Source organism: Oncorhynchus mykiss, chromosome 11, assembly GCF_013265735.2.
Source record: "Oncorhynchus mykiss isolate Arlee chromosome 11, USDA_OmykA_1.1, whole genome shotgun sequence".
NCBI lineage: Eukaryota > Metazoa > Chordata > Actinopteri > Salmoniformes > Salmonidae > Oncorhynchus > Oncorhynchus mykiss.
The window spans coordinates 85,337,143-85,353,073 of NC_048575.1; the positions used below are offsets into that span (position 1 = coordinate 85,337,143).

General features: G+C 43.6%; 1 protein-coding gene across 4 annotated transcripts in view; it reads right to left on the reverse strand.

Annotated features, from left to right (window-relative positions):
- The window catches only part of kank1a (KN motif and ankyrin repeat domains 1a), a 152,394-nt gene that overhangs the window by 97,534 nt on the left and 38,929 nt on the right, over positions 1–15,931 (reverse strand). For 3 of the 4 annotated variants that reach the window (XM_036936599.1, XM_036936602.1, XM_036936603.1), the window contains exon 2: positions 5,457–5,512. In XM_036936599.1, coding sequence (XP_036792494.1) covers positions 5,457–5,493 — 37 coding nt within the window. In that variant the 5' untranslated portion in view covers positions 5,494–5,512. Of the gene's footprint in view, positions 1–5,456; positions 5,513–8,407; positions 8,530–15,931 lie in introns of those variants that run through there. The other variant, XM_036936601.1, reaches the window with a different exon arrangement.

The window sequence follows — 15,931 nt, forward strand, 5'->3', positions numbered from 1 at the left end:
GGCCCTTTCCTGTTTCAACATGACAATGCCCCTGTGCAAAAAGGGAGATTCATACAGAAATGGTTTGTTGAGATCAGTGTGGAAGAACTTGACAGGCCTGCACAGAGCCCTGACCTCAACCCCATCAAAACACCTTTGGGAAGAATTGGAACGCCCTGGGTCTGAACCCAGCCCTGTTCAACTGGGTCCTGGAATTCCTGATGGGCTGTATCACCGCCTGGTACGGCAAATGCACCGCCCACAACCGCAGGGCTTCTATCTCAAGGCCACCAGACTGTTAAATAGCCATCACTATCTGCTGCCTTATATACCATAGACTTGGAATCACTGGCCAATTCAATAATTGAACACTAGTAACTTTTAATAATGTTTAAATAATGTTAAAATACTGCTTTACAAAAGCTGAAGAACATACGCACATCCAGGTGCTGGAGTTGTATACAAACAGAAATTGAAAACACTGCTGCTCATGCACCCAGGTGATATTTATTTACAACAACGTTTCCACCCCTAGGTCTTCATCAGGCATCCACATCACAGGTGGGGGTGGAAGGTCCTATATATAGGGGCAGTAGTCAGTGACATCACTTCCTGAAATAGGAGGTAAAATGTATAACATAGTTTCACAATATTAACATTCAATGTATCAAAATATATGAAAACTTCTATACTCATTTCATATGTATATACTATATTCTATTCTACTGTATTTTAGACAATGCTACTCCGACATTGCTCGATCTAAAATGTATATATTTCATAATTCCATTCTATTATTTTTAGATTTGTGTGTATTGTTGTGTATTGTTAGATACTACTGCACTGTTGGAGCTAGAAACACAAGCATTTAGTTAGATACTACTGCACTGTTGGAGCTGGGAACACAAGCATTTAGTTAGATACTACTGTACTGTTGGAGCTGGGAACACAAGCATTTAGTTAGATACTACTGTACTGTTGGAGCTGGGAACACAAGCATTTAGTTAGATACTACTGTACTGTTGGAGCTGGGAACACAAGCATTTAGTTAGATATTACTGTTGGAGCTGGGAACACAAGCATTTAGTTAGATATTACTGTACTGTTGGAGCTAGGAACACAAGCATTTAGTTTGATATTACTGTTGGAGCTAGGAACACAAGCATATAGTTAGATATTACTACACTGTTGGAGCTAGGAACACAAGCATTTAGTTAGATATTACTGCACTGTTGGAGCTAGGAACATTTAGTTAGATACTACTGTACTGTTGGAGCCAGGAACACAAGCATTTAGTTAGATACTACTGTACTGTTGGAGCTGGGAACACAAGCATTTAGTTAGATATTACTGCACTGTTGGAGCTAGAAACACAAGCATTTAGTTAGATACTACTGCACTGTTGGAGCTAGGAACATTTAGTTAGATACTACTGTACTGTTGGAGCCAGGAACACAAGCATTTAGTTAGATACTACTGTACTGTTGGAGCTGGGAACACAAGCATTTAGTTAGATATTACTGCACTGTTGGAGCTAGAAACACAAGCATTTAGTTAGATACTACTGCACTGTTGGAGCTAGGAACATTTAGTTAGATACTACTGTACTGTTGGAGCTAGGAACACAAGCATGTCGCGACACCCGCAATAACATCTGCTAAACATGTGTATGTGACCATTAAAATTTGACTTGATTTGGGAAAACAGCACTATCAACAAGGAAGCAGCTAATACAAACACAAATCCTAACAACCCTGGTCCTGTCAGACTACTGTCTCTAATCCTAACAGCCCTGGTCCTGTCAGACTACTGTCTCTAATCCTAACAACCCTGGTCCTGTCAGACTACTGTCCCTAATCCTAACAACCCTGGTCCTGTCAGACTACTGTCTCTAATCTTAACAACCCTGTCAGACTACTGTCTCTAATCCTAACAACCCTGGTCCTGTCTGATTACTGTCTCTAATCCTAACAACCCTGGTCCTGTCAGACTACTGTCTCTAATCCTAACAACCCTGGTCCTGTCAGTCTATTGTTTCTAATCCTAACAACCCTGGTCCTGTCAGATTACTGTCTCTAATCCTAACAACCCTGGTCCTGTCAGTCTATTGTTTCTAATCCTAACAACCCTGGTCCTGTCAGATTACTGTCTCTAATCCTAACAACCCTGGTCCTGTCAGATTACTGTCTCTAATCCTAACAACCCTGGTCCTGTCAGATTACTGTCTCTAATCCTAACAACCCTGGTCCTGTCAGTCTATTGTTTCTAATCCTAACAACCCTGGTCCTGTCAGATTACTGTCTCCAATCCTAACAACCCTGGTCCTGTCTGATTACTGTCTCTAATCCTAACAACCCTGGTCCTGTCAGACTACTGTCTCTAATCCTAACAACCCTGGTCCTGTCAGATTACTGTCTCTAATCCTAACAACCCTGGTCCTGTCAGATTACTGTCTCTAATCCTAACAACCCTGGTCCTGTCAGTCTATTGTTTCTAATCCTAACAACCCTGGTCCTGTCAGTCTATTGTCTCTAATCCTAACAGCCCTGGTCCTGTCAGTCTAACAACCCTGGTCCTGTCAGACTAACAACCCTGGTCCTGTCAGACTAACAACCCTGGTCCTGTCAGACTACTGTCATATCTTGATGGGTTTATTTAGCCAGGACAAACACACACACACACACACACATAAAAACACACAACCACAGACTGGAGTTAGTTAGGAAACCCCTGGACTAGAGTATTAAGGCCAATATTTTTCTCCAATTTTAGCCTTTCCTAGTCTATTGCCCATCAGCCCTTGATTATCAAGCGCAGCCAATCTCCCCTTTACAGCGCAAGAGCACTTGCCTCTCATGTCCAATGAGCTTATTAACTCAATTAATGCAGTTCTATAGATGATGTATTCACCTGTATTGTGAGTAGGCCTATGACATCTTAATGTACCCAGTTGATCAAGATATTTACCATTCGGATTAAATGAGCAAGATTATGTAGTAGATTATTAAAAAAAAACACATTTTCATTTTACCAAAGTCCCTATGGGACTCCCAATCACGGCCGGATGTGATACAGCCTGGAATCGAACCAAGAACTGTAGTGACGCCTCTTGCACCGAGATGCAGTGCCTTAGATCGCTGCGCCACTCAGGAGCCCGGTTGCATAATTTATTTGTTACTGCATACATGGCACTCTGGGAAAAAGTCTCATCAAGATGCTGAAATGTTATATGTGTTAGTGGCATAAAATATCGGCCATTGGCACCTAAAAATCTGTATCGGTCCTTAAAAAACAATATCGGTTGTTCACTAACACAGACAGTGATACGGACTGAACACAGACACACACTACACACAAACAAACACACACACACACACACTACACACACTACACACTACAAACAAACACTACTCCTGCAGCTGTTGGGTCGCTGGGTGTGTGATGGAAAGCACATTGAGGCATTTCGCTCTGACAATCACACCTACATGACACACATCTAAGCACTAAGGACCTGGTCCATAAACACCACACAGCGCCTCTTCAAGGGCAAGTTCTACAGCTGCATCATCACTTGGTATGACAAATCTACTGCCCTCGACCGCAAAGAGCTACAGAGGCACACAGCCCAAAGACATCGTCTGGATGGCAGAGAGCAGTGGTGTCAGAAGAAGACACGAAATATTGCCAAAGACTCCACTCCCCAAAGCCATAGACTGTTCTCTCTGCTACCACACAGAAAGCCGGGGAGTCAAGTCTAGGACCAGAAGGCTCCTGAACAGCTTCCACCCCCAAGCCAGAAGACTGCTGAACAATTAATCAAATGGCCACCGGACTATTTACATTAACCCCCCCCCCCCCTTTGTTTTTACACTGTTGCTGTTCGCTGTTTATTATCTATGCATAGTCATTTCACCCCTACCTACATATACAAATCACCTTTAACCTGTACTACTGTTTATTATCTATGCATAGTCATTTCACCCCTACCTACATATACAAATCACCTTTAACCTGTACTACTGTTTATTATCTATGTATAGTCATTTCACCCCTACCTACATATACAAATCACCTTTAACCTGTACTACTGTTTATTATCTATGTATAGTCATTTCACCCCTACCTACATATACAAATCACCTTTGACCTGTACTACTGTTTATTATCTATGTATAGTCATTTCACCCCTACCTACATATACAAATCACCTTTGACCTGTACTACTGTTTATTATCTATGCATAGTCATTTCACCCCTACCTACATATACAAATGACCTTTAACCTGTACTACTGTTTATTATCTATGCATAGTCATTTCACCCCTACCTACATATACAAATCACCTTTGACCTGTACTACTGTTTATTATCTATGCATAGTCATTTCACCCCTACCTACATATACAAATGACCTTTGACCTGTACTACTGTTTATTATCTATGCATAGTCATTTCACCCCTACCTACATATACAAATCACCTTTAACCTGTACTACTGTTTATTATCTATGCATAGTCACTTCACCCCTACCTACATGTACAAATGACCTTTAACCTGTACTACTGTTTATTATCTATGTATAGTCACTTCACCCCTACCTACATATACAAATGACCTTTAACCTGTACTACTGTTTATTATCTATGTATAGTCATTTCACCCCTACCTACATGTACAAATGACCTTTAACCTGTACTACTGTTTATTATCTATGTATAGTCATTTCACCCCTACCTACATATACAAATGACCTTTAACCTGTACTACTGTTTATTATCTATGCATAGTCATTTCACCCCTACCTACATGTACAAATTAACTTTAACCTGTACCTGATAATCAGGTTTTCACAGCCGATGTGTCTCAGATAGGCAGGGTTAGATCTTTAGAGCCTAAACAGACAGGACAAGAACTCAACCTGGCTTTTAGCGCCCAGAGATAAGGACCAATCACAAATCACTCCTTCGTGGGGTGTACAAAGGTCCTCTTTGTACACCCCACGAGGAAAATGAGCCGTGACTGTGGAAAATGACCCGTGACTGCCCGTGACTGTGGAAAATGACCCGTGACTGTGGAAAATGACCCGTGACTGCCCGTGACTGTGGAAAATGACCCGTGACTGTGGAAAATGACCCGTGACTGTGGAAAATGACCCGTGACTGCGGAAAATGACCCGTGACTGTGGAAAATGACCAGTGACTGAGGAAAATGACCAGTGACTGTGGAAAATGACCAGTGACTGAGGAAAATGACCAGTGACTGAGGAAAATGACCAGTGACTGAGGAAAATGACCAGTACTTTCAACTCAAGCATTTCCATATCATTAGACTGTAACAAAACCATTTTGATCATAAAGCTATATAAACTGTAAAGCAGCAGAGAGGGTGAAAGGAAAGGGAGAGAGGAGCTACTGACAGAGAGATGCTCCCCAAAACATTATACCACCACACACACACACACACACACACGACTGACCAATAATCTCCAAGGTTTCCAAGGTTTCCTGCTCCATGGGTTGTTGGTATACACACCTGTAGAGGAGGGAGGAGAACCTTAAAATAGGCTGCTGCCACTCACATGCACATACATTTTCTTAAATAAACTATTTTTCAATTGAAATCCTAATACAACCAAGTAGGTTGTCAACATCAGAAGACAAACCTGTATACCGAGTCACCTGACTGGTTAATCTGAGTAGAAGGGCTTAAAAAAGGGCCCCAGATGTTCATTATTATATCAGTTAGTATGGGGGAAAGCTAACATGGCAGTCAGAGGTTTTAGGTAACTGTCATTTTGCAGCAAAACAACATAGGGCTGACCGAGTCATAATAAAGAGGCCATTTTCAAGTGGCTTGCCACTAAAACGTTTAACTGTATGTAGCCATAACAACATCGGTGAACTAGACCACTTTAGCTGATCAGTGACATTTATAGACATTGTTTAAGCAAACAGTTTCAACACTATTGCATAATTTATAAGGTAAATAGAGCAAAGTATTCAACTGTAGCTGAATAAATGTTTGCCAATATTTAAACCTGCGGCATGCATGTAGCCTCGGCCCAAATTTACTTCCACTTCAAAATAGACTCAAACGAAGAGTCCTGGTTAAATATACCAGCATGGCAGGTCACATTTCAGAGCTAATTATACTATTTGAAAGATGAAGGAGCTTTCAGTTGCACTATGCTATGTTCTAGAACGAGTCATATAGACTGGACTAGGGGAACATTCTCGAGGGAATGCGTAAAACTACCCAGCTAGCACATTTGGTTCCTTGGAAGTCGTGGTAAAATATGTTTTTGGTTTAACATACAGCTCCACAGTGGAGATGTCATAATACCCATAAGACCTAGCGGTTAAACAGGGAACATACATTTTTCCCCATGGGGAGAAAAACGTAAAATAAGGGCTGTGTTTCGAGTAGGCTTACCATGGCGTGATGTTTTAATTACCAAGTAAATATCTCTCGGACAAGGTGACTTTGAACAATATATTCAGCTCTATTTACTCTCAAATTCGAGAATGCAAATCAGCATCAAAGTAGACGACATGCAAAACTTCAAATCCCTGCCAGCTCCTGCACGTCATCTCGAGCTGACACCGTTGCTAACAGGTAGTGTCAATTTCAAACTTATACAAGACAGTTCACAGAATAAACATTATAAAAAACATAGCCAGTTTATTCCTTATAGTTAATCCAGAGTTTCTTACCTTTGCCTTGATTCGGCAGTCTTGTCCAGAGCATCATGGCATTTGTGTTCTTTATGATAGCCACATTAGAATTTCATTTTGGGGGGGTAAATAAGGGCAAATATATTGATAAAAGTCCCCTTGTCCTACAGAGATTTACATGATTATGAAAACATCACGCCAGGATAAGCCTGCATGAAACACAGCCCTTATTTCAGGTGTTTCTAACATGTATGGTGGAAAAACTATTGGAACCGTTTCTCTGTTTGACCGCTAGGTTTTATGGGTATTACAACTCATACTGTGGTACTCTCTTGGTTGTGGGAATGAAGCCAGTGTTTTTTTAAACATTCTGAGAACAGAAGGGAACATTTGGCCCGGTCTGGGAACGTTTATTTTAAGGTTACAGAGTGGTTCCCAGAATGTTTTACTCTGGTTCCTAGACAGTTTTCCTGGGAGGTTTCGATTTACACCCCGAGATTGAAATTATTTGGAGGTTTTTCAATAACTTCCTTTAACTCAAAGCACAGATAGGACACATGGAAATTCATTTCCTGAAGCATTGATCAAGCAAACACACTTTTTTTACTGTGTCACGGCATCAGTGAGATTCAAACCTGTAACGGTGTGTTCTTTATCCATGGAATCAGTCCACTGAGCCACCAGGATGGAGCTAGCATGCCATGTTTTTATATCTCATACAAGGCTGTTCATTTTAGTCTACTAAAACACACCCCATTTCAAAGGAAACAAGCGCTCATTAAGATCAAGTGTGGCCAATTAGAGAAGAAGGTGGATAGAGAGTTTTGTTGATACGGAGAACGGAATATAAAATGTTTTTAAATAACATTCTTAGAATGTTAAAGTTTTCTTAACGTTCTCTGAACAATTTGAGAACATGACTTTAAATAGAACCATGAGGAAACCTGTAGGAAACGACATGCTGCAAGTACTGAAATTCCCAACAGAATAATGTTGTTTCTTAACGTTCTCTGAACTATTTGAGAACATTCCCAATGTCAAATCAATTGGAGAACGTTCCGAAAACATTACCAAATGTTTTATTAAATGCAACCATGATTGAAATTTTAGGAAACGTTCTGTTAACGTAATGAGTTCCCTAAATGTGCTGAGAATGTTTCAAAGACAAGCAACTATCCTGCACCGTGCCCAGAAAGTTGTGGGAAGGTTGTATGCAGAATAACCATAGGACGACCACACTCTCACCAAGATCTAAGAAACATATGGTTCCCAGTACGCTGTGGGAAGGCTGTATGTAGAATAACCATAGGACGACCACACTCTCACCAAGATCTAAGAAACATATGGTTCCCAGAACGCTGTGGGAAGGCTGTATGTAGAATAACCATAGGACGACCACACTCTCACCAAGATCTAAGAAACATATGGTTCCCAGAAAGTTGTGCTCGCTGGGTAAGGAGAATAGGCGGGGTACTCTTTGCCAGGGTCAAGTCAGTGTGCCCCCTCTGCAAGATACAGATGACAGATCTTTTTTAATAAATAATTATGATAAAACGTGGGCTTAAAAATGAAGTTTAGTAATTTATTTAACATATAAACATTATGTGCTAGCTGGTTAACTGCCTTTGCACTCTTGAAAGAGTTAGATATGTACTTACAAAGTTAGATACTACTAACAAACATGACAAATTCAGTCAACCATCAAAACAACACAATCAAATGTTATGTTTCTAACGGAACACTGAGCTCCTACCTGCAAGTCTCATTCTACCTCTCTCCTCTCCCACAGACAGACAGCATGCAGGTAGCAGCTGAAGCAGTAACACTGTACTATAACCTATGTGCATGGCATCCCCAACCCACAGCCCAGGGGAGGGGGGGTTACAGCTAAGATTAGACAGCTAATACCTTAGATGACAGCGATCTTCCTATTAGAGGAAACAGCCTTTAGCCAGTGACCCGAGCCCTAGCCAAGCCTCCCGACCCCTCACCAAGCCCCCCGACCCCTCACCAAGCCCCTAACCAAGCCTCCAGACCCCTCACCAAGCCCCTAGCCAAGTCCCTCACCAAGCCTCCAAACACCGCACCATGCCCCTAGCCAAGCCTCCAGACCCCTAACCAAGCCCCTAGCCAAGACTCCTGACCCATCACCAGGACTCTAACCAAGCCTCCTGACCCCTCACCAAGCCCCTAGCCAAGCCTCCAGACAACTAACCAAGCCTCCAGACCCCTTACCAAGCCTCCAGACCCCTCACCAAGCCCTTAGCCAAGCCTCCAGACCCCTAACCAAGCCTCCCGACCCCTCACCAAGCCCCTAACCAAGCCTCCAGACCCCTCACCAAGCCCCTAACCAAGCCTCCAGACCCCTCACCAAGCCCCTAACCAAGCCTCCAGACCCCTAACCAAGCCCCTAACCAAGCCTCCCGACCCCTCACCAGACCCGTAACCAAGCCTCCAGAACCCTAACCAAGCCCCGAATCAAGCCTCTCGACCCCTAACTAAGCCACCTGACCCCTCACCAAGCCCCGAATCAAGCCTCCCGACCCCTCACCAGGCCTCTAACCAAGCCTCCCGACCAGCAATATTACCACTGACCAGCTATAGTACCACTGACCAGCTATATTACCACAGACCAGCTATAGTACCACTGACCAGCTATAGTACCACTGACCAGCTATAGTACCACTGACCAGCTATATTACCACAGACCAGCAATATTACCACTGACCAGCTATAGTACCACTGACCAGCTATAGTACCACAGACCAGCTATATTACCACAGACCAGCTATATTACCACTGACCAGCTATATTACCACTGACCAGCTATAGTACCACTGACCAGCTATAGTACCACTGACCAGCTATAGTACCACTGACCAGCTATATTACCACAGACCAGCTATATTACCACAGACCAGCTATAGTACCACTGACCAGCTATATTACCACTGACCGGCTATAGTACCACTGACCGGCTATAGTACCACTGACCAGCTATATTACCACTGACCAGCTATAGTACCACTGACCAGCTATAGTACCACTGACCAGCTATATTACCACTGACCAGCTATATTACCACTGACCAGCTATAGTACCACTGACCAGCTATATTACCACTGACCAGCTATATTACCACTGACCAGCTATAGTACCACTGACCAGCTATAGTACCACTGACCAGCTATATTACCACAGACCAGCTATATTACCACTGACCAGCTATAATACCTGACCAGCTATATTACCACTGACCAGCTATAGTACCACTGACCAGCTATAGTACCACTGACCAGCTATATTACCACTGACCAGCTATAGTACCACTGACCAGCTAGCTATAGTACCACTGACAAGCTATATTACCACTGACCAGCTATATTACCACTGACCAGCTATAGTACCACTGACCAGCTATAGTACCACTGACCAGCTATAGTACCACTGACCAGCTATAGTACCACTGACCAGCTATATTACCACTGACCAGCTATATTACCACAGACCAGCTATAGTACCACTGACCAGCTATAGTACCACAGACCAGCTATATTACCACTGACCAGCTATAGTACCACTGACCAGCTATATTACCACTGACCAGCTATAGTACCACTGACCAGCTATATTACCACTGACCAGCTATATTACCACTGACCAGCTATAGTACCACTGACCAGCTATAGTACCACTGACCAGCTATATTACCACTGACCAGCTATAGTACCACTGACCAGCTATAGTACCACTGACCAGCTATATTACCACAGACCAGCTATATTACCACAGACCAGCTATATTACCACAGACCAGCTAGCTATAGTACCACTGACCAGCTATATTACCACTGACCAGCTATAGTACCACTGACCAGCTATAGTACCACTGACCAGCTATATTACCACTGACCAGCTATATTACCACTGACCAGCTATAGTACCACTGACCAGCTATATTACCACTGACCAGCTATAGTACCACTGACCAGCTATATTACCACTGACCAGCTATATTACCACAGACCAGCTATATTACCACTGACCAGCTATAGTACCACTGACCAGCTATATTACCACTGACCAGCTATAGTACCACTGACCAGCTATAGTACCACTGACCAGCTATATTACCACTGACCAGCTATATTACCACTGACCAGCTATAGTACCACTGACCAGCTATAGTACCACCAGCTATAGTACCACTGACCAGCTATAGTACCACAGACCAGCTATATTACCACAGACCGGCTATAGTACCACTGACCGGCTATAGTACCACTGACCGGCTATAGTACCACTGACCGGCTATAGTACCACTGACCAGCTATAGTACCACTGACCAGCTATATTACCACTGACCAGCTATAGTACCACTGACCAGCTATAGTACCACCAGCTATAGTACCACTGACCAGCTATATTACCACTGACCAGCTATAGTACCACTGACCAGCTATAGTACCACTGACCAGCTATAGTACCACTGACCAGCTATATTACCACTGACCAGCTATAGTACCACAGACCAGCTATATTACCACTGACCAGCTATAGTACCACTGAACAGCTATAGTACCACTGACCAGCTATAGTACCACTGACCAGCTATATTACCACAGACCGGCAATATTACCACAGACCGGCAATATTACCACTGACCGGCTATAGTACCACTGACCAGCTATAGTACCACTGACCAGCTATATTACCACTGACCAGCTATAGTACCACTGACCAGCTATAGTACCACTGACCAGCTATATTACCACTGACCAGCTATAGTACCACTGACCAGCTATAGTACCACTGACCAGCTATATTACCACAGACCAGCTATATTACCACTGACCAGCTATAATACCTGACCAGCTATATTACCACTGACCAGCTATAGTACCACTGACCAGCTATAGTACCACTGACCAGCTATATTACCACTGACCAGCTATAGTACCACTGACCAGCTAGCTATAGTACCACTGACCAGCTATATTACCACTGACCAGCTATATTACCACTGACCAGCTATAGTACCACTGACCAGCTATAATACCTGACCAGCTATATTACCACTGACCAGCTATATTACCACTGACCAGCTATAGTACCACTGACCAGCTATAATACCTGACCAGCTATATTACCACTGACCAGCTATAGTACCACTGACCAGCTATAATACCTGACCAGCTATATTACCACTGACCAGCTATAGTACCACTGACCAGCTATAGTACCACTGACCGGCTATATTACCACTGACCAGCTATAGTACCACTGACCAGCTAGCTATAGTACCACTGACCCGCTATATTACCACTGACCAGCTATATTACCACTGACCAGCTATAGTACCACTGACCAGCTATAGTACCACTGACCAGCTATAGTACCACTGACCAGCTATAGTACCACTGACCAGCTATATTACCACTGACCAGCTATATTACCACAGACCAGCTATAGTACCACTGACCAGCTATATTTCCACAGACCAGCTATATTACCACTGACAGGCTATAGTACCACTGACCAGCTATATTACCACTGACCAGCTATAGTACCACTGACCAGCTATATTACCACTGACCAGCTATAGTACCACTGACCAGCTATAGTACCACAGACCAGCTATATTACCACTGACCAGCTATATTACCACTGACCAGCTAGCTATAGTACCACTGACCAGCTAGCTATAGTACCACTGACCAGCTATATTACCACTGACCAGCTATATTACCACAGACCGGCAATATTACCACTGACCGGCTATAGTACCACTGACCAGCTATAGTACCACTGACCAGCTATATTACCACTGACCAGCTATAGTACCACTGACCAGCTATAGTACCACTGACCAGCTATATTACCACTGACCAGCTATAGTACCACTGACCAGCTATAGTACCACTGACCAGCTATATTACCACAGACCAGCTATATTACCACTGACCAGCTATAATACCTGACCAGCTATATTACCACTGACCAGCTATAGTACCACTGACCAGCTATAGTACCACTGACCAGCTATATTACCACTGACCAGCTATAGTACCACTGACCAGCTAGCTATAGTACCACTGACCAGCTATATTACCACTGACCAGCTATATTACCACTGACCAGCTATAGTACACCTGACCAGCTATATTACCACTGACCAGCTATAGTACCACTGACCAGCTATAGTACCACTGACCAGCTATAGTACCACTGACCAGCTATAGTACCACTGACCAGCTATAGTACCACTGACCAGCTATATTACCACTGACCAGCTATATTACCACAGACCAGCTATAGTACCACTGACCAGCTATATTTCCACAGACCAGCTATATTACCACTGACAGGCTATAGTACCACTGACCAGCTATATTACCACTGACCAGCTATAGTACCACTGACCAGCTATATTACCACTGACCAGCTATAGTACCACTGACCAGCTATAGTACCACTGACCAGCTATATTACCACTGACCAGCTATATTACCACTGACCAGCTAGCTATAGTACCACTGACCAGCTAGCTATAGTACCACTGACCAGCTATATTACCACTGACCAGCTATAGTACCACTGACCAGCTATAGTACCACTGACCAGCTATAGTACCACTGACCAGCTATAGTACCACTGACCAGCTATATTACCACTGACCAGCTATAGTACCACTGACCAGCTATAGTACCACTGACCAGCTATATTACCACAGACCAGCTATATTACCACTGACCAGCTATAATACCTGACCAGCTATAGTACCACTGACCAGCTATAGTACCACTGACCAGCTATAGTACCACTGACCAGCTATATTACCACTGACCAGCTATAGTACCACTGACCAGCTAGCTATAGTACCACTGACCAGCTATATTACCAATGACCAGCTATATTACCACTGACCAGCTATATTACCACTGACCAGCTATAGTACCACTGACCAGCTATAGTACCACTGACCAGCTATATTACCACTGACCAGCTATATTACCACAGACCAGCTATAGTACCACTGACCAGCTATATTTCCACTGACCAGCTATAGTACCACTGACCAGCTATAGTACCACTGACCAGCTATATTACCACTGACCAGCTATAGTACCACTGACCAGCTATAGTACCACTGACCAGCTATATTACCACAGACCAGCTATATTACCACTGACCAGCTATAATACCTGACCAGCTATATTACCACTGACCAGCTATAGTACCACTGACCAGCTATATTACCACTGACCAGCTATATTACCACTGACCAGCTATAGTACCACTGACCAGCTAGCTATAGTACCACTGACCAGCTATATTACCACTGACCAGCTATATTACCACTGACCAGCTATAGTACCACTGACCAGCTAGCTATAGTACCACTGACCAGCTAGCTATAGTACCACTGACCAGCTATATTACCACTGACCAGCTATATTACCACTGACCAGCTATAGTACCACTGACCAGCTATAGTACCACTGACCAGCTATAGTACCACTGACCAGCTATAGTACCACTGACCAGCTATATTACCACAGACCAGCTATATTACCACTGACCAGCTATAATACCTGACCAGCTATAGTACCACTGACCAGCTATAGTACCACTGACCAGCTATATTACCACTGACCAGCTATATTACCACTGACCAGCTAGCTATAGTACCACTGACCAGCTAGCTATAGTACCACTGACCAGCTATATTACCAATGACCAGCTATATCACCACTGACCAGCTATAGTACCACTGACCAGCTATAGTACCACTGACCAGCTATAGTACCACTGACCAGCTATAGTACCACTGACCAGCTATATTACCACTGACCAGCTATATTACCACAGACCAGCTATAGTACCACTGACCAGCTATATTTCCACAGACCAGCTATATTACCACTGACCAGCTATAGTACCACTGACCAGCTATAGTACCACTGACCAGCTATATTACCACTGACCAGCTATAGTACCACTGACCAGCTATAGTACCACTGACCAGCTATATTACCACAGACCAGCTATAATACCTGACCAGCTATATTACCACTGACCAGCTATAGTACCACTGACCAGCTATATTACCACTGACCAGCTATAGTACCACTGACCAGCTAGCTATAGTACCACTGACCAGCTATATTACCACTGACCAGCTATATTACCACTGACCAGCTAAAGTACCACTGACCAGCTATAGTACCACTGACCAGCTATAGTACCACTGACCAGCTATAGTACCACTGACCAGCTATATTACCACTGACCAGCTATATTACCACAGACCAGCTATAGTACCATTGACCAGCTATATTTCCACAGACCAGCTATATTACCACTGACCAGCTATAGTACCACTGACCAGCTATATTACCACTGACCAGCTATAGTACCACTGACCAGCTATATTACCACTGACCAGCTATAGTACCACTGACCAGCTATAGTACCACTGACCAGCTATAGTACCACAGACCAGCTATAGTACCACAGACCAGCTATATTACCACAGACCAGCTATATTACCACAGACCAGCTATATTACCACTGACCAGCTATATTACCACTGACCAGCTATAGTACCACTGACCAGCTATAGTACCACTGACCAGCTATATTACCACTGACCAGCTAGCTATAGTACCACTGACCAGCTAGCTATAGTACCACTGACCAGCTATATTACCACTGACCAGCTATAGTACCACTGACCAGCTATAGTACCACTGACCAGCTATAGTACCACTGACCAGCTATAGTACCACTGACCAGCTATAGTACCACTGACCAGCTATAGTACCACTGACCAGCTATAGTACCACTGACCAGCTATAGTACCACTGACCAGCTATAGTACCACTGACCAGCTATAGTACCACTGACCAGCTATAGTACCACTGACCAGCTATAGTACCACTGACCAGCTATATTACCACTGACCAGCTATAGTACCACTGACCAGCTATAGTACCACTGACCAGCTATATTACCACAGACCGGCAATATTACCACTGACCGGCTATAGTACCACTGACCAGCTATAGTACCACTGACCAGCTATATTACCACTGACCAGCTATAGTACCACTGACCAGCTATAGTACCACTGACCAGCTATATTACCACTGACCAGCTATAGTACCACTGACCAGCTATAGTACCACTGACCAGCTATATTACCACAGACCAGCTATATTACCACAGACCAGCTATAATACCTGACCAGCTATATTACCACTGACCAGCTATAG